Source organism: Chlorocebus sabaeus, chromosome X (assembly GCF_047675955.1).
Source record: "Chlorocebus sabaeus isolate Y175 chromosome X, mChlSab1.0.hap1, whole genome shotgun sequence".
In the NCBI taxonomy this organism is placed as follows: Eukaryota; Metazoa; Chordata; class Mammalia; order Primates; family Cercopithecidae; genus Chlorocebus; species Chlorocebus sabaeus.
Genome location: NC_132933.1, coordinates 72,297,064 through 72,316,817, shown reverse-complemented (window position 1 = coordinate 72,316,817; position 19,754 = coordinate 72,297,064). Strand labels below are relative to the sequence as shown.

The 19,754-nt window shown below is 34.0% G+C and overlaps 1 protein-coding gene across 2 annotated transcripts in view; it reads right to left on the bottom strand.

Annotated features, from left to right (window-relative positions):
* Nucleotides 1-215: 215 nt before the first annotated feature.
* BRWD3 (bromodomain and WD repeat domain containing 3) overlaps nucleotides 216-19,754 on the bottom strand; it is a 134,012-nt gene continuing 114,473 nt past the window's right edge. The window contains exons 32-41 of one of the 2 annotated variants that reach the window (XM_037989497.2): nucleotides 18,929-19,054; nucleotides 18,730-18,808; nucleotides 17,039-17,095; nucleotides 15,854-15,994; nucleotides 14,911-14,985; nucleotides 13,453-13,605; nucleotides 11,901-12,064; nucleotides 11,419-11,516; nucleotides 10,739-10,897; nucleotides 216-6,762 (exon numbers count right to left, since the gene is read on the bottom strand). In XM_037989497.2, coding sequence (XP_037845425.1) covers nucleotides 6,008-6,762; nucleotides 10,739-10,897; nucleotides 11,419-11,516; nucleotides 11,901-12,064; nucleotides 13,453-13,605; nucleotides 14,911-14,985; nucleotides 15,854-15,994; nucleotides 17,039-17,095; nucleotides 18,730-18,808; nucleotides 18,929-19,054 — 1,807 coding nt within the window. In that variant the 3' untranslated portion in view covers nucleotides 216-6,007. The remainder of the gene's footprint in view (nucleotides 6,763-10,738; nucleotides 10,898-11,418; nucleotides 11,517-11,900; nucleotides 12,065-13,452; nucleotides 13,606-14,910; nucleotides 14,986-15,853; nucleotides 15,995-17,038; nucleotides 17,096-18,729; nucleotides 18,809-18,928; nucleotides 19,055-19,754) is intronic. The other variant, XM_007992161.3, reaches the window with a different exon arrangement.

Sequence of the window (19,754 nt, the reverse complement as noted above, 5' to 3'; positions counted from 1 at the left end):
TTGAACTCCTGGGCTCAAACAATCCTTCCAACATAGCCTCCCCAAATGCTGAGATTATAAGTGTGGGTCACTGTGCCTAGCCTTAACCAAAAATTTTTAATGTAAGATTTTTATATCCTTAAAGAGGACTATCTCTAACCAATTAAGCAACTAAACAAAATACCAAACAACTTATCTCCACTTCAATCTCTGAATATTGTAAAAAATCAGGCTACTTTTGTCCTAAATGCATTTTTTTTATTCTAAATACACAAAATAGACAGTATATACATCAAAGATACAGTCCAGTCTTTGGCCAGCTTATTTATCTTGTATCTAGTGGAATGTTTGCCATTGGGAGACAAATTCTGGTAACTATATAGGTTATGAATGTTCCTGTTAGAGCATTCAGATCATTTCACCTCACTTCTCTCCCTCCTACACTTATACTGAATTAAAGCACCATTTACAGTATAGGTAATCTGACCATATATTTTAAAATGCCAGGGATATATAGCTCAGCTGTTAAAAGTCATAAGTCATAAATATATTAGAGATCTATTCATTTTGAAAAGCTCTGCAAAACAAAATGTTGACAAATGCTTTGCAGGCTGTTATTGAATGCACCAAGCAGCCCACATTTAAAGTGTAAACATCATATTTATTATCCTAAAAGTGACCCAAAGAATATTTGCAATGTCTAAGATGAAAACAAAAACAAAAAACAAAACCTTTTCTTTGATAGGAAGAAGCATCCTAGTTTCTCAGATTAAAAAATAATAGTAATAAAATATTCTATGACAAAGAAACAAGACCTAAGAGTTACATGTTACAATCTCTAAAGCTGAATAGGTAACTCCATATTTCTTTCTTCTGGTTAATTTTTCTCTGGTACATAAATTAAGGCATAAAGCAGCAAGAGTGCAATTGATTCCAAACAACTTGGAATTTTATTGTAAACATCCCATAAAGAATGGCAACAAATTAGTCCAGTTTTTTGTCTTTGAAGATAATTGCTTATTAATGACTGACAACTGCCAAACAAAACATCTTTTATAAATCAAGCCAGTTTAGATTACCTTTTTTACTGAATTTTAGTTTAATGGACATTTTGCCCATATACAATATCATATCAACTATGAACTGATTTTTCCATCTTAAAATGTATGGATACCAAGAACAAATAAAAGGTACAGTTATGTTAATACTGTGTAAGAGATTACAAAAGACAAGAATGATAAGTTACAGGACAAAGAAATAAATTACTGATTGCCATCACCACAGTATTGTTTAAGAATTAACATTTGAAGTACTGCCTAATGTGTATCTGGTGACATATGCAAAACACATTTCCCAACTGGATTTCTAAATATTTTTGCATATCATTTTAAAATTCAATGACCAATGGTGGTTTCATTAGTTATCAATAGTTTTATTTTTTAAGAAAATACTTATCATGCTTTTATATGTCAAAGTCTCATATTCTAGATTTAATTTAGAAGAAATGGGCATACATGTAAATAAACAAACACAACTTAATTCTAAACTGCAGGGCCTTTCTACTATACTTCTCCCATCAATGAATCAAAAATTGCCAATCTTAAGTGTGGTAAATTAGGTGCAGTTTTCATGGCAGAAAGGAAAGTGAGGATAAAAGTAAGCAGGATTGAAAAGATGAAAAAAGAAACAATCAATAATAAGGGTATATAGGCCGGGCACGGTGGCTCACGCCTGTAATCCCAGCACTTTGGGAGGCCGAGGTGAGGAAGGAAGGAAGGAAGGAAGGAAGGAAGGAAGGAAGGGAGGGAGGGAGGGAGGGAGGGAGGGAGGAACGAAGGAACGAAGGAAAGAAGGAAGGAGAGGAAGGAAGGAAGGGGAAAAGTAAAGAGAAAAGAAAAGAAAGAAACCTGAGTGCTACCCATATTCCACAAAATATAGCACCATGAAAAAACTTAATTTTATGTTGGAATTTAATCAAAACTTGGTAAAGAAGCTTTGCTAAAAGATGAGAAACAAAAAGCATGAAAATACTTTCATACTAATTTTTGAAACAAGCCATAAAAGTGACCTTAGAATATTCTATTTCTGATAAACCTTTCATAAAGCCTCACGCTCCACAAAAATATTGGGGATGGGGTTAGCATTTAAAACAATGGACTTTACATGTCAAAAGTTCCATCCCTTCCCCTAGAACTATTCATCTCAGAACTCAAAATATGACTGTAATTGTTTAAAAGGCTGGACAGCAAAGTATACTGAAAATTATATATGATGCAAGTCTCCCTTTTATGGATGTGAAAATTCCAACTTGAAGATAAGTACCAGTTGGTAAATGTACATAAAATGATTCCCAACATACATAAACAAGCAAAAGGTGTTTCAATTCCCCATTACCAGAAACACACAAATTTTTGAAAAATGCTCAAAAAAGTTTTATCAAAAAGTTAGAAGTGGCATTTACATCTTTCTCTTTCAATCACTCTATTATTGTCTGATGACAATCTACGGGATTAAAACAAAAACAACAAAAACATAAATAACTGAAATGTACTTCAAAGCATTAGAAGGCTGAGTTAAATAGCTGAGCACACAGTTGTGCAGAATGAGATTTATAATTTTACTCAGTTACTTTGTTACTTTGCATCTGGGTGAAACAAAGTGTTGTAGAGAAGAATTCCAACACAAGTCTGATTTCTGGGGAGGGAAAAAAAAAGAAAAAAAATTAAAAAGGGAAACAAAAAGAATAGAGGGACACAGATACATGATAAAATCTGGACTGGTTATCTAGAAGGCATAATGAAATGGATGATCAAGCAGTAAATATACAGGCTAAGAGCTGTACAGAGGCAAAAAGTTGGTAGACTGTCCTCCATACAAAATGTTCTCTTTTTTTGAATGTCGGAGATAAGGTGTGTCAAGTTGGGGAAAAAACTTTACACACATACAACTGCACAAACACACATATACAAAAATTTAGTAATTGGGCTAGTAGGCTAGTGAATGTTTGAGAGAGCATCCTATTGCTGAAAGAGAAACACACAGTAAGCCATAGAAGAAACACACAGTTCAGATTTTATAAATATATACACACACTAAGATCTTAAAGCTGGGAATTTAAACATTATTAGCATTTATGAGAAATATTACAGCTCACTGACTATTCATATCTAGCATAGGATTAGGATTATACATGTATATGCTCTCATGGGCCTAAATATAACAGTGGTTTTTCTTAGCAATTTAAGATTTAGGCTTTTCTTCAAAATTCTTTGTTCATTTCCTACTTGCTTTGCTATGGCTGGACCCAGATTTTACGTTAAGTTTAAAGGGCCTCAAAGAAATTAAAATGATAAAGTAATCAATGTGATACTAATTACAACACATTCACAGGAGGTGGTATTACAAGAAAGCAAAGTGTAAATTGGGGGGAAAAAAGTCCAGATATAAAAGTAAAAATACTATCTTCCAAACTTTTATTTTCACACTTATTAAAATAATTTGCATGCAAACAGAAAATTATCTGTTTGTTTAATAAATGATAACTATGTTTATCTAACATACCCTGATGACTAACTCTTTAAATCTTAATAACTGAAATAAACATTACAGCAAAGTGCTGTTCACTAATATTTTCACAGTATTTCACTACATATAAAATATGCTTTAAAATGTCTTCAGCCTTATTATTCTAATTATCTAATTCTAGAAAATCTTGACATTTGGGAAATAAATGTGGCATTTTTATTTTTCAAAATAAATTATAAATAAAGCTCCAGATAGCCAAAATCACACAAATGTCAATTCTTCTACATTTCAAGAGGTCAGCTCTTCATAGAAGAATGTCAACAAAAAATTTCACACTAAAATGATACATGTGATCCATATTTGGGTATATCCAGGAATTTAAGTAACTATGTTACTTAGATCAGGATAGGCCAAAGTATTATTGATTTCAGGAATACAGGCACGATTTAGTCTAAATGCCCAAGAGATAAATAACTGAAACAGCATGTTTTAGCAAAAACCAAATGTAGTTTCAAATAGGAACGTTTTGAATCTCTACTATGGTTAAAAGTGGCAGCTGAGTTACAACCAGAAGTAGTTTTGGTTTAGTGAAAAAAAGACTACAACAAAAAAATAGCTTGGTCTGCTGTCTAGTAACAGAAGTTAGTGCCATTAACAATTCACAACAATACTTTCTCTTAAAGCCTGAACATCATTTCTACTGCAAGTGAAAACTGCTTAAAGATGTTAGTCCAAGAATAACCCTACTGCCGACCCTACCAAAAAAGCAAAGTTTTATGTGTGTACACCTTCCTCTGCACTTAAGGGTTTTCAGATGCATGAAATGACTGAAAGCATGAGACAAACACATTAGCTTAAGAAATATCCTGGGATAGCTAGGTATACACTAAGAAGTCTGTTTTATCCCATGAGCCTGATCTAAGTGCAACAAATTTGCTGTTACAGAAACATAAATTGATATTATCCCTCTTACCTCAGAAATGTAAGTATCTAACAAATCAACAAATCTGTAATATTAAATTTGGGGACTAAAATTGACCTTGAAACTCAAGCTCACTTATGGAACCATGTGCACTCTACTGCTGTAAACAAGACAATAAGGGTTTTTAAAGATGCTTTTTATCTATAAAATAATGATTCACAACATCAGTGTGCAGTGCAATAAGGTTCTTTCCTGAAAGACTAGAACAGAAGAACCCTTTGGAATGATATGAGCAGAATCTCTAAGTTGATTCATAATACTAGCTAGCCAAAACATTCCAACTCAAACTAGGTGCTTTGTTAAATTTTAAGATTCAAATGAAAACCAGTAACTCACAGCTGTTAAATGGTAAGTGGAGCAGAAATATATGAGCAGTAGCCCAAGTCTACTTACACAAATATGTTCATGTTCTAAGAAAGCCTAAGGTAGAGCATACTATACTTATGAAAGTTTGTTAATTACAATTATTAATTTGAGAGCCAATACAATTATTAACAACCTCTCAGCTTATAACTTATGGGTATTCATTCCTACTAAGCTTGTTCTATTTCTCCTTAGTCAGTAAGGAATAACAGCATCTATTTTCCTTAATGTTTCCAGTAGTTGTAGTTAAGAGGTAGCTGAGCTACTGTTCAAAGAAGTTGTTCTTTGTGGATGAGGATTTTTCAAATGTTTAAGTTATTTAAGCTACACAAATTCTATTAATGCAATAAAATGTGATAGGAAAAAAAACTGATGCAGGAAACTTTTGCATTTGGCACCTTGTCTAGATTGATACCTCAAGTATTCTTTTTTAATAAAGTTAATGCACACATCAGAACACACCACGAAGATCTGCTACATATTTACAAGGCACCAACCCTTTCTCACCTTTAACGTGAATTATGCAAATCAATGAAAAGCATATCAAGATCCCCCCACCCCCCAAAAAACTGTAGTATAAATATATACTTCAGTTCAGTACAAGTCATGAAAGTTTGGCCTGGGAAGAGTAAAATAATCCAGATCGCTCTTACAATATAGAAACTGTAAACATTTAATAGCTGCCTTTAGGATTGGTGTATTGTGCAAAAGTTATTATTACTGGGTATAGGAATCAAAATGGCAAAAACAAACTATATAAAACTCTGTAAGAAGGTGCTATACTTCTGTGATACAAAAGCAAAAGAGGGCTATTCTATTGAGATAAAAATGTCATGCTACTCTTTAAGAAGCTGAATGCTCCTTTAATGTAGTAAATCTGTAGTGTGTCTGTGTTGTGTTTCGTGTGTGTGTGTGTGTGTGTGTGTGTGTGTGTGGGCAGAATTTCTTTTAATTTAAGGCCTAATGAGTAAGGCTTATTTGAACAAATGAAGTGTGGAGATCAAAAGTCTTGAAACAAATGTATACTGGCATAAATGGAAAAGCACCAATGTGAAAGGAAGCAGAAGTCCCCACACAACTTGCTTTGTAGATTTCCTGGTAAATTCCCTGCAGTAGAAGGCCATTGAATTTTTTAAGTTATTCTAAATTTATTAACTGTTAATAATTCCATCCCATGAGATGGCTAACCCTGGCTTTTTCTGTCATTTTACGCACTCTGCCTGATCTGGATGTACCAAGATTCAGAGGATCCTCAGTGGACACAAAATTGTCATTATCAGAATCATCATTATATAAAACAGTCCTCCTGCCTTGGTTTCTTGTTTTAATTCGAGGCAGTCTACTGAAACGTCCTGAAAACATGGTATCAAATTCATCATCTGCAATACGTGCTCGTTTGGCTCTGGTAGCTCCTCTAGAAGCACCTCTTCCTCCTCTCCCTCTTCCCCTCCCCCTAGTGCCACCTCCACCTCTTCCTCTACTCCCTCGTCCCCTGCCTCCTCTTCCTCTGCCTCCTCTACTCCATCTACCCCATCTTCCCCATCTGCCTCTTCCTCCTGTGCCTCTGGTCTTCCAATTTCTTTTTCCATTGCCATGTTGCTTTCTGAGTTTTCTTTTAGGTCTGGTTTGTATGAATTTGCTATAATCATGGTCTCCATCTACGTAATCTTGATCTGTTCTGGAAGTTGATTCAGAGTCAGAGTCAGAACCACAGGTACTTTCAGAACTTAAACTGGATCCTAACTCTCCACTCTCTGAGGTGGATAAATGAGACTTCTCTTTTGTTTCTTTTTTCTCTTTATCTTCTCCTCCCATGTTTTCATCTTCTTCTGATGCACTAAGTAGTTTTCTCTTGATTCCTGTCCGGGGTTCTCTGCCATCACCATTTGTAAGGGGTCCATCAAGGGAGTGATCTAAATTAAAATAAATGATTTTTAATTGTTAAGCTTCAACATTGACAAAATGGTTATTTAGGTTCAAAAACAGTCTACAGTTCCCAAAAATACGTGGAATAAAATCACAGAGGGTGTCAGAGTAAGAATTTAAATTTCTTCAAAATATAAGATATTAAAGTGTTCATTTTTGTCTGCTTTTTTGGGAGGGGGAGGAGATTATGGGGGTGGAATGATGGCAATGAGGTTTAGGCAGAAGTTTTAAGGGCCTACTTCAGGAAGAATTATCTGAGAACATGAATTAGTTTCATTCATTTGGTCAATAAATTTTTATTCATTGTCTACTATTAGCAAGGCATTGCTAGAAGATTTGAATATGGCAATGAAAGGGACAGTCCTTGCTCTTGGAATCTGTATTTTAGTGGGAATACCTTGAAAGACAATAAAGTGATAAATTAATAATAAAATTTCACACAGACATGTTATAAAGAGGATTTTTAAAAAGAGTATTTATGTGTAGAAGGAAGTGTATTTTAGATAGGGAAGACTTCTCTACAGAGGTAGTATTAGAAGAAATAACTGAATGAAGTCAGATGTAGGGAAAGAACATTCCAGAGGAGGGAACAGAAAGCAAGCCAGTATAACCACAGTGGAATAGAAAAACAGTGAGTGGTAGGAGATGAGTGCCAGTGAAGAATTTTAAGCTGGAGAAAGAATCTGATTTATATTTTTAAAATGGTATGGTTGCTGTATATACAAAAGATCACAGAGGAGGCAAGACTGAAAGTGGAAGGAGAGACTGTTTGGGTATCCAGTGCAGTATTCTAGGTAAGACATGATGAAGGATATGTCAATAGATGTGATGATAAGTGACTATATTTGGAATATTTCCTTCTAGAGAAACATTTCAAAGGCTTAACTGATGGGACTTGCTGACAGACCATATGTCAAGTGTCAAGCACAGAATGAAGACTGACTCCTAGGTTTTATGGTCTAAGCAACTGGGTGAATGGTAGAGATATTTTGAGGTAGAGAACACTGAAGGAGCAACAGGTTTGAGCAGGGCACTGGAAAAATCAAGATTCCATTTTAGATGTTGACACAGATCCCAGGAAAGACTTTTTAAAAAATAAATAAATAAATAAACACCAGTCTGGAGCTCAGGGGAGAGGGTGGGGCTGGAGATATAATTGTGGAAATTTTCAGTAGAGATAATATTTAGGGTAATGAGAACTAGGAGAGCTCACTGAATGAGTAAGTAAAGACAGACAAGGTGGCTGAAGACTGAGACCTGAGATGTTCAAACATTTAAAGATAAAGAAGAACCAACAAATAAAATGGAGGACCAGCCAGTGAGGTAGGAAGGAATCAAGAGAGCAGACTGGAAGAACTGAAAAGAAGTAAGATTAGGGCTGAAGATAATTACAAGATTAATCTAATAAGTCTGGGTGTTATGGACTGAATCGTATCCCTTCAAAATTCATGGAAGCCCTAACCCCTGAAGCGACTACATTTGGAGATTAGGGCATTTAAGGAGGTAATTAAGGTTAAATGAGGTTATTATATGGGTGGGACTATAACTCAACAGGACTGACCGTTCTTACAGGAAGAAGAAGAGATACTAGAGGTATTTCCCTCTGTCTCTCTGTAGAGGCAAGGTCACATGAGGACAAAGCAAGAAGGTGGACATATAGAAGCCAGGGAAAAAGCCCTTATCAGATACACACCTATATGGCACCTTGACATTGGATCGAGCCTCCAGCTCTGTGAGAAAATGAATGTCTGCTGTTTAAGCCACCCAGTCTGTGGTATCTTGTTATGGAAACTCAAGCTGACTAATACTCTAGGCTGGAGACTAGGGTGATAGCAGTAGAAACTACACAGAAGGTTTAAGTGGTATTAAAGAGTTGTGGAATTCACAAAACTTGGCAACTGACTAGGTATGAGGGGTAAATGAAGAGTCAAAAAACACTGAAATTTTAAGCTGGGTGGCAAGAAAGATGGTGACACCATTAACTAAAATAGTGAGCAAAGAAAAAGAAGCAAGTTTGAGATGCAAAGATGATAAGCAACCGAAGATTTTTTTTTAATTTTTTAAGGAAGCACTTGGAAATTATTCTAATAGAATAAAGAGATATCTAAGCGGTGCATATACATTTGGAGAGTCATCACGTCAAGATGACGGATATAGTCATTAGATTCCTTTATTTGTGGAAGACAAAAACAAGCAAACAAAAAACAGTGGCAAACTCTGCAAAGAGAAGAAACAGAAATAAAAGATATAAGCTAATCAATAGAGTATAGAAGCTTAAGAGTAGAGTTCATAGAGAAGGTAATCAACAACATGCAATGATACAGAGATTGAGAAGTTAAAAACTAAAAAACGACACTAGCTGGCCACTGAAGAGTACTGATGAGTTCGAGAACAGCTTTTGAAGAGTGGTCGGGACAGACACCATACTACAAAGGATAAACGACTCTGTGGATGGGAAAAGCAAAATAGATGAAGGAAACATGGATTAATCTTGGCAGTGGAAGGAAGAGTAAAATGAAAAAAAGGCAATGGCATAAGTATGCAAGATCAGAGGAGACACTAAAGATATAAATTGGGAAAGACAAAGGCACTAATTATTTTCAAGTAATCAAATATGTTTCAATATTTCTTACATAGTCACTATAAAATATCTTTGGAAAAGCCTATTTTTAAGTTATTTGATAGTTAAATAACAATGGATAAGCTACTTAATCTTGCCTTAAAATGTATATAAAATTAAACGTATATTCCAATAAAATTATTTGAAAAAGCATATTAAATATTATTCACAAACTTCAAATAGCTGAACATGTTAGAACTTTCTTTGAATACATTCAAAGTCCCTAATATAGGACTAAGTATAAGAAGAAAGTTTGAGTAACAATAAACTTCAAATATTTATGATAATTGATGTCCCTTGTATGGTCCAAGATAGAGGCACATAATGAATTAGGTCAGTGATTTCTTTTCAAGCAGTGAACATTTTTCTCCTAATAAAAAGTAAAATAGCATCTCCTTATATGAAATAACAAACAGAACTGTCTGGTTAAATGCAGAAGGTTCTTCTGAGAATGCCTGAAGTACTTTTGTGGATGCCCCAGAAACGGGCAGGGCACAGTCTGAAAACCACTGACTTTGTGATACAGCAGGCCCCTAGGGAAGAGGATATCTGACTTATATAACTGGAAAACCTTAAGGAAGGTGGTAGAAGCGGCTGTTGACTGAAAGAAGGCTCATTTCCCAGCCCAGACTCATATTTTTACTGCAGTGGGCCACAAAAATATGAGACCTATTTAAAGATGACTTTGGAAACTCTCCTTTCTTATTAATATGGTTTAATAAATGAAAAATCCTAAATGTGTTTTCATGTGCTTGGGGAAAGAACTCTTCATTTAGTTTTTTCTCCCAATTCCTTTTATTTTATTTATTTATGTTTGAGATAGAGTCTCACTCTGTCACACAGGGTGGAGTGTAGTGGCACAATCATAGCTCACCGTAGTCTCCTACTCCTGGCTCAAGCGCTTCTCCCACCTCAGTTTCCCAAGTAGCTGGGAGTTGTGGGCCACCACATGTGGCTAATTTTTACTTTTTTTTTTTTTTTTTTTTGGGTAGAGATTAGGTCTTGCTTTGTTGTCCAGGCTGATCTCAATTTCCTGGCCTCAAGTGATCCTCCTACCTCGGCTTCTGAAAGTGCTGGGATTACAGGTGTGAGCCACCATGCCTGGCCCCATTTTACATTTTATTTTAAGACTAAAATACATTTGAAAATAGCTATTGGAAATCTGTTAATGGCCTGTTCCCAGTTATGAATATGAAATGCCATCTGACTCATATGTGACAAAATTCTCATTAACTATAAGGATACACTAGTTTTTACTATGCCAGTATGTCAGCTTTTAAATGATTTATCTTCTGTCATAAAGAAATAAATAATAAATGTCTTGTCCCGTATTTATTTCCTACCTTGTTTAACTGGCAAAACTCTATTTCGCAATGATTTGGCTTTCCCTGGGTCATGGCTATTTCCACTTCGGCTATATCCACCAAAGCTCGATGAAGAAAATGGCCCATCTGGCTCATCATCAAGTAGATATAGTGAAAGCCCTTCAGCAGCATCTGAAACTTGCATTTAAAAAGATTTTAATACTAACATAATTATCATGTTTTCAGGAAAGCCTACTTTTTAAAACCATATCTCTCTTATTTTATTCCAACACCAACATTATAAGTTTCTCTATTCCAACACCAAAATTATAAATTTCTCGAACAAAATGATATGAATATTTTGAGAACAAATGGTTGAATGTCAGAAAAACTTGTCCAATTGCACATCACAAATTTTCAAATATTACGTTGGTAAATATATTGTAGATGAGTGCTCTGAGATATTATAGACATTAATCATTTAATCATAAAATTTAAAACTAAGAGACTTTTCATGTAGTCTAATAAAGAAAATTAATCATATGGCCTAATGTCATACTCAGGGACACAAAACTAGCAAGTAGAATTGGGAATAAAACACAATGTTTAAAAATCTAAATCCATTGTTCTTTGCACTATAAACCATGCTGCCTCTTCCATATCCCTAACATCAGAATTAAACTGAGATACAGAACACCAAAAACAAAAGACATATTTACCAGGAGATGAGAAAGGAGAGCTAGTCCTGGCATAAGATACTGAGGTATTCTGGTCATTTTTAGGCTGCAACTTCATTTGTTTCTGCTTCCCTTTTGGACTGGAAGTAAAAATACGTAACAACGAGCATTTTTTTTTTCTGTTAGCAACATATTATGATAGACAGTATGATACAAAGAGGTATCAAGGTCAGGTATTAGCTGACCAAAGAGGAAATGCCCTAAAGTTCATGTAAAATGCTTGAAATAGATAATTTGACAGTGAAAGTTCAATCATTAAAATTAAAAAAAAAGTTTCTGGGATAGTAAAATCCACATAAATAGTTCTTTTGGTTACTAACTCTACATAGGCATAAGAGTCTAGGAAACAAACAAACAAAAAGACCTCTTGGGATCTCCTCAAACTATTCATCAACTTTCATAAATTAGGTAATACACACAAAATGCTTTGAGAACAAAAAAATGTTATATCAATGTAATGATACCTAGGTGCTCCACTACTAGATAACGAACTGCTGCTGCTTCTTAGACGTTTTCTGTACCGTGGCCTTCTCCTCTTCTGACTCTGGATTGCTGACTTATACTCAGAGATGATATTTTTGATATGACTTTCAAATAAGGCAGATAATCGCAGCATCATGCTATAAATCTGAGAAGGCAGAAATTATATAGTCTTAACTAGTTTTGTATTTTTTAAAAAGGTATAAACATGCCTAGACCGATATTAAGCATCATCATTACGGACAAAATATTTGTTCACTTGAAAAATTCTTCTCAAATAACTAAAGTAGGATACCATTTTCACCTAAAAATAAATGTTTTTCAAATATAGTATTCAATGTTCTAAAGGGTAGGAAAAAAAAGACTCTGATACAATGCAAGAGAGAATATAAATTGAAACAGCATTCTAAAGGACAATATATAGTCTACTAAAAAACCTTAAAGATACACACATCCTTTGGCTAATAATTTTATTTCTGGGAATTTGTCCCTAAGAAATACCACAGAATTATATACATAAAAAATTATATTCAAGAATGTTAAAGATATTACCTATAGCATTATTCATGTAAAATGAATAACTGGAAACAACCTAAATCTCTAGCCAAAGAACACTGGTTAGTATAACATAAAACAACCACACAACAGAATACCATTAAAAACCTTGTTTTCAAAGAGTCAAGACGATACAGGAAAACATTCATAATACTTAAGTAACAAAAAATGCTTCAAAATACGAAATCTACTATTATAAAGAATATATAAACATATGTAGATGTATGTGTTAATGTAGAAAATCCTGGAAGTAAACAGTAACTGTAAGTAAAAATAGGTGATAGGTTTCACAGGTGATTTTTGTTTTCTTCTTTATACTTCTCTGTGTTTCCCAAACTTTCTATAGAAAATTTCACTCTAGCAATCAGGATCAAGGGGGAGGGGAAGCAAGTGTAAACAAATTATGTTTGCAGAAATTAGTGGAAATGCATTTTCCATAACATGGAAGTACGCAAGTATATATTTACTGTGCAACTGATTAAAAGTTAATCAGATACCAGTGATTTCAAAAGAAAAAAATAATTACTATTTTTCTATTCTGAATATACTTTAAGTTCTGACAAAATATAGGGAAAATATTAAATGTGAATATAAATAAGCAGTTACAACTTCCCAAGATGGTTTATTATCTGTTAGAATAAATGGAACATACATATTCAGCGCTAATAAAAATATTTCACATAAATTAACACTGTCAATCCCCTTTCTATTTACTAAGTCACTTATTAGACATATTAAAGTGTACTCAAATTACTATCTCTCCTCTCCTTGTTCTTTCTCTAGTAGCTATAAATAATTATTACTAAAGAGTAAAGAGACAAGTAAGAGAAAGGAAAAGGCGGTTAATTTCAGAATGACTGCTAAATATATCTTTATGCATGCCTAACAAGCAATCCATATTTCAAAAAAGATACTGAGGACCAAATTTCAGTAACTGGTTAAAGAAAACTGCCTGATAATTAACCCAACTAATAATCATACCCTTGACTTTTTATTAGAGGTACAAGCTTTGGAGTTGTTGAATATTTGGCGAACATCCTTATAAAATTCCAGAGGACTACCATAGTTTCCTGCTTCCAAAGTTTCTTTCACAGTGCTGAAGTCCACAGGAGTATCTATAACATCTTGATAATCCTACAAAGAAGAATGTGTTATTAAATACTCAAACTGCATAGCAATATTAAGGAATACAATGGGACTACAATTGGTATCACCTACTACAATCCACCATGAGATAAACACATTGCTTTTCAATGTGCCACCTACCTCCCCACAACCCCAAAACATCTTTTGGTGGCTCATAAAAACAGCAGAAGTCTGTGGGAAAGCCTTAGCCCTCACACCACAGTAATAACCATAAATAACTACGAAGGGAAAGAATAGAAAATCCATAGCCGTTGGCTTCATCTCTACAGCTTCCATGTCTTGCTTAAAGGCTGATACAACCTCCAAAACCCCAGCACACTGTTTAATGATAAAAGATGGGATTATTCACATATCATTAAATTGTTCCACTCTACAAATTAGCTACATATTTCCACGATTCCTTGCTATGAGAACATTCTACTTAAGTGTCATTAGTTAAGGGACAAAGTCAAGTTGGTCATGTTTGTGCCTTTCTCCTTTCTGATTTTAAATCAATGTGATACCTTTGCTTCATCGAAGGGATTCCATCTTACAGGTCCATAATTCATTTGATTTTGATTAGGGAAGAGGAGAGATTCCATTTTAACCTAAATCCAGTAAAGATTTTCCTAGGGTTATCAGATGGAGTTACATCTGAAATTTAATTCCTATATATGCTACAAGCCTCAAAAACAAGTTTCAGAGTGAAAACCATACTCAGTATTAGATTCCTTATTGTATTTAGAATCTTCAAGAAGTAAAATCTCCACATTTCCCTCCTAGGAAAAGCCAAAAAGCCAGAAGGGGACAGATAAAAAGTATTATAAACAGAGAGAAAATATTTTTCAAAGTATGAGAAATCACAAATGTTCTAAATATATCTTATTTTCTTAAATCATAAAAAAACAGAAGTGTATTCTAACACACAGTATGGCTTATGTTAGAACTTGTGTAGTACGATGACCAAAATTTAAGAGACTCAGCCTGCTTGCTGAATGAAGTTCCAGTGGGAATAATCAGCTGCAATACAGACACAATTATATTATGTAATCGATGTTTTCTACTCTGCTGCAGTAGCTTCAGATCTACATTAAAAAGTAAACATTTACAAGGAGGACACAAAGAACAATCTTGAGAACACATGTTGATTCAGGAAGAGGAACAAAAAAATAAATGATCGAAATATCAAACAAAAGTAAAAAGGGAGCAGAGTTAGAAGGCAGTCTTAACAAATTATAAAAGGTTCATGTACAGTATGGAGAGTTTAGAAAGTAAAAACAATCAGTACGTCTTTTAAGAGACTACCAGGCCTACCTCAGAAAGAGATGAATCTTGTTGTCTTTCTGGAACAACAGACTCTGAGGATTCTCCCTCTTGCTCCTGATAACCCTATTAGGGTAAAGAGCATATACTGGTTTCCAGACAACTATAACAAAATATCAAGACATGTAACACAATTATGACTTAAGTCTCAAAGATCCATACACTGGAATCATGTTTTTATTGGCTGTACTTTTAGGTGAAGGAATTATACATTCGTCATTCTCCTTTGCTATGAAAAACACAAGACTAATTTATTTTACCCAAACTCCCTACAAGCAAACAAACAAGTTCTGTTGAACACAATCTTGTTCCTTATTTGAATGATATTTTTTCCCAACTGAGACCTACAGTATACAGAGAATACCAATGTGTAGTAAACTCATAGGATGGTCTGATGTATTTCTAAAATAGTGCTGTACCTCTTCTCTGAAAAAGTTAAAATAGATTTGCTATCTATACTACCTCAATGAATAGATACACTCCCAGAAAAGAAATCCTACAATCAAAGTTGTCATCCTTTTACCTTCATTGAAAAGAAAAGTCATACTGGTATACTGGTTACTCTAAGTGGCCATATTGATAACACATTCAGTATAAATTACACAGGATTGACATGTCACCAAACATCTACAGTGTACAGAGGTGTATTCGAGTTTAGTAAAATGTATTAAATAAACATCTGAAATAAAAGTGGGAAAGAATAGCAAATGAATTCTGATTCAAATTTTTCTTTTACAACTGTATAATTTACACACTGAAGACACAACGGCATTTTTTAAAAAATCAACTAGTCACACTACTACTTTCACAATCAAAAGATTGGAAAAAAAGAAAGGAAAGCAGGGAGTGAGAACATTGCTCTTATCTAGATTTTAGCATGGACATTTATGGGAAATTATCATACTGACAATTATTTAAACAATTGTATGCTTACTGGGTAAGAAAGAAGATCGGCTGGCTGTCGAAATGGCTCTGAGTCTTCACGTTCATAAATGAGGCTCAATAGTTCTTTGCATTGTTTTTTCCAAGCATCAGGATTACACTTTAAAGACTGTCTTCTGCCTCGGCATTTGACCTACAGATTTTAATAGAGTTATATGTAAAAGATCTTTCCTTAACTCAATTGATTTTCTCATGAGTCCCTAATGTTAATAGATCTATCTGTATATATATAGCGCAGCTGCTATTTTAGATTCTTAGCTTAAATTAGACAGTATTTTCACTGGCAAAAATAATTAATGAGCAAAAAAACCTAGACATTATATTCATGGAAATGGCAAGAATTCTAGTACTCAAATCTGAACTTCAAATAATGTACAGAGGAACAAATGCTTCTTTCCTCTACAAGATCAAGTTATAATGCCTTAATATTTGCTGGTAGTTAAGTATACTTGACAATGGCATCATATTTTTCTCAAAAGAACACTTGAATGATTTTTGTTTCCCAGAAATCCTTTGAGGTCATGATAAATTCTGTTCTGTACCATTTGATTTTGTTACGATCTCTTTCAGTATTTCAAAATATATTGTTCCTTATATAAAATAACTACATGTCTAATTATTATAGAGCAGAAGTCTGCACAAAAGAGTTAACAAAGCAGGCCAGAGCTTGCTTCCAAGGTTGCCTTGGCTGGCATTTGGGAACTTGGCATTTGAACGGCTTCCTAAATTATTAAGACAGTTTACTGCCCCTAGACAGTATAAACAATGTGATTTGTGCTGAATACCTGATTTCCTTCTGGGAATCTGGAATCTCAGTATGTGATAGTCAGAGTGTACCCAAATAACCAGCCCCCAGTAAAATCTTTGGGGACTGAGTCTCTAATCACTCACATGCTGGAAAAAGAGTGTGATATGTGAGCCCACACAGGGGAAAGATATTAATAGCATAAGGAAGCCTGTACATAAATTTCTCCAGACTCTGCCAGTGTGTTTTCCCCCATGACTCAACTGGGTACCCTTACTGCATCACTGTAGTAAATCTTATCAATGAGCATACCTAATATACTTAGTTACAAGAATCCTTCTAGCAATTCTCCAAATATGGGGTTGGTCTTAAGGATCACTGACACAGGAAACCTGAAAACGCATCTCCTAAGCAGTTCACTTATTTACTCACCCTTCTTCCAGATGAAGTACCAGGACCGTCTGAATCTAAATCAACCATTTCTGTATCCTAAATTAAAAAAGAAGAGTGGGAAAAGACTGTAAGTTACATTCAAAGTCATATAAATTAGATGGACATTTACAAATAAATGGGAAATAAAATCACAGTTAACTTCCCCCACTGAAGCAGCAAGTAGAACAAAAGATAGAGGGAGACTCACGCCAAACTTTCCCAATATGCAGTGTACAAGCTGGAAAATATACTGGAAGAAGAATTAAACAAGGTTTCTCTTTAAATAAGAATCGGAAAGGAGGGGAACAGTATAGTGGTTGCTATTTGCTAAAATTGTACCTAAGTGTTAGTAATTTTTAAAAACCTTATTCTATATGACATGCTCATTTAATATACAATTATTAATTATTCATGATTACTCCATTGCCATTTCAAGAAATAGATCTCATATAATATGCATTTATATTTTCCTATAGGAAAGAGATCTATTTCAGTTAAGTATCTCTCGAAGGCATAATTTTTTTAATACGAAGAGTCAAGACCCAAGCACCACTAGTGATGGTGAAATACTGGGTAATATGTAGTAGAAAATCAAAAGCAGCTCATGAGATATTGGTACTCCTTTCTAATAAAATAAAGCTGTTGAGTTATATTTTTACTTAAGTTTTCTATTTTAACCCAAACAGTGCTACTCTGAAGTGAAATTCCTGCTACACCAAATTTCGAGCTAAAATACATTTATGTGAAAGGTCAGAGAAAATATAAGGAATATATAAGAAAATATACAAAATATTAGTGATAGATTTTTCTTAGGTGTCAAGAAACTATAATAATATCTCATTGGTATATCATGTTTTCCTTATTATGTAAATAACATTTAACTGCAATAATATATTTCATTGTCAGACACACTTTCATGAAAAAATTAAAAAAACAGCATTGGAGATTTACCATTCTGGAGATTAACAGTATAAATAATATAAACATGCAAAATATCTCATGCTACTGCAACACAATCTAGCACATGTGAGTCACTCATCCCTGGGATGAATTGTTTTCCAGTAAAGATTTGTGAATTACCACTTTCCAATATTGTTCCAACCTCTATTTTGGTTTTTGTTTCGATCATAACCTGCAGTCAAATATGGCTTTGTGTAAATTAGAAACATAGGGGGAAATCAGGAATATGAGGGTCTGCTGCGTACTACTTCCATTTCATTCAGAAGAGACTAGTTTATCTTTATAAATTTTCAGAAAGGAAATCGAGTAGCAATTTCACAAAACTACTGAAAATTTAGACTTTCAAGCCTGAAACTTTAAAATACTTTAATATTTTCTATACAGCATATAGAAAATAACATCCTTACTGAAATTTTTATCAACTAAGCATTCTTTTAAAATATTGAGCACTTATCTTGTTTCTAAATGTTGGAAAATAAAGTGTTGATTTCTCATCATTTACACCCACTGTGTCAAATATGATGACTGGCCCCCTGTCTCTGAATAAACCCTGCAGCACTATTTTATTTTTGGTATATGCCATCTAAGTACACTTTAAAAGACGCTAGTATTCAGCCAGCTTTCAAAAATCTGTTTTGCTGTTCATGGCCAATTACAACATTTACACATAATACTGTACTTCAAATAAGAGAAAAATAACTCATTCCTACTAATCATGCTGTGATTCTTACCTCCTCTGCATCAGTGCTGTTTCGTTCTTCTGCTTTAATTTTATTATAAGTATCCAGTATATCAGTACAGCTCTGATCCCTAAGAAACAAGTCATTTCAATAGCTTCAGTAATTTTTACAATTTTTCAATTAATTTTTTAAAAATTCATTTTTTAAAAACCTTAAGTTAGATTCTCTGGAAGCTAAAACTGCTTCTTACCCAATAAATCGAAGTAAGACATCAGTTACAATTTTAGCTGCTTTAACTATAGGACTGTCTGGCTCATTGAAAGTCCTGGCATTATGCTCAATATAGCGTACCTCCCACATTAATGCTGATATTCTCCTGTGAAACAAAAAATACTCTGTTAGTCTTGGCTGATACATTTAGAGTATATTTTAGGAATATACAATATGGAACAAATATGTACTTAAACATAGTATGTCAAAGGTGTTCCAATATGCATATAACTCAATATATTTGACTGATGAGCACTAAAAGGAGATGATATAGTTACAGTATTTAAAGCACAAGCAGGGATTTTGAACCACTGGAATGTATATACAAAACTTAAACTGACCTAGGACATTATGCGTAAAGAGTCATTTGACAAGGTCAAAAGAATGTTTACTTTAGTTTTCAGGGGAAGAACCAAGAAGAGCAACAACAACAACAACAAAAACCAGATTCCAAAAAATGACAGATTTTTATCTAATTACTTTTATGATATAAATATCAAATCAAAATAATATGTTATGAAAATATAACCAGTTCTCAATTGCAAAGGCAGATTAACCAGTCATGGAATACTGTGGTCAGTAGGAGACTTGGATGAGAGATGGACCAAGAAATGCCCTCTACTGCCTTCCCATAATCATCTCCCATCCCAACCAAAACAAAGAAAAAAATTACTTGGCTCCTTTCCTGTATATATTTCAGGGCTGGTAACTAAATCTAATTAACTGTGACCAAATTCTCCAACAGAGGATTTAAACATGCTCCAAATCAGTAGCACCTTAATCATGATGAATCCACAAACCACTTA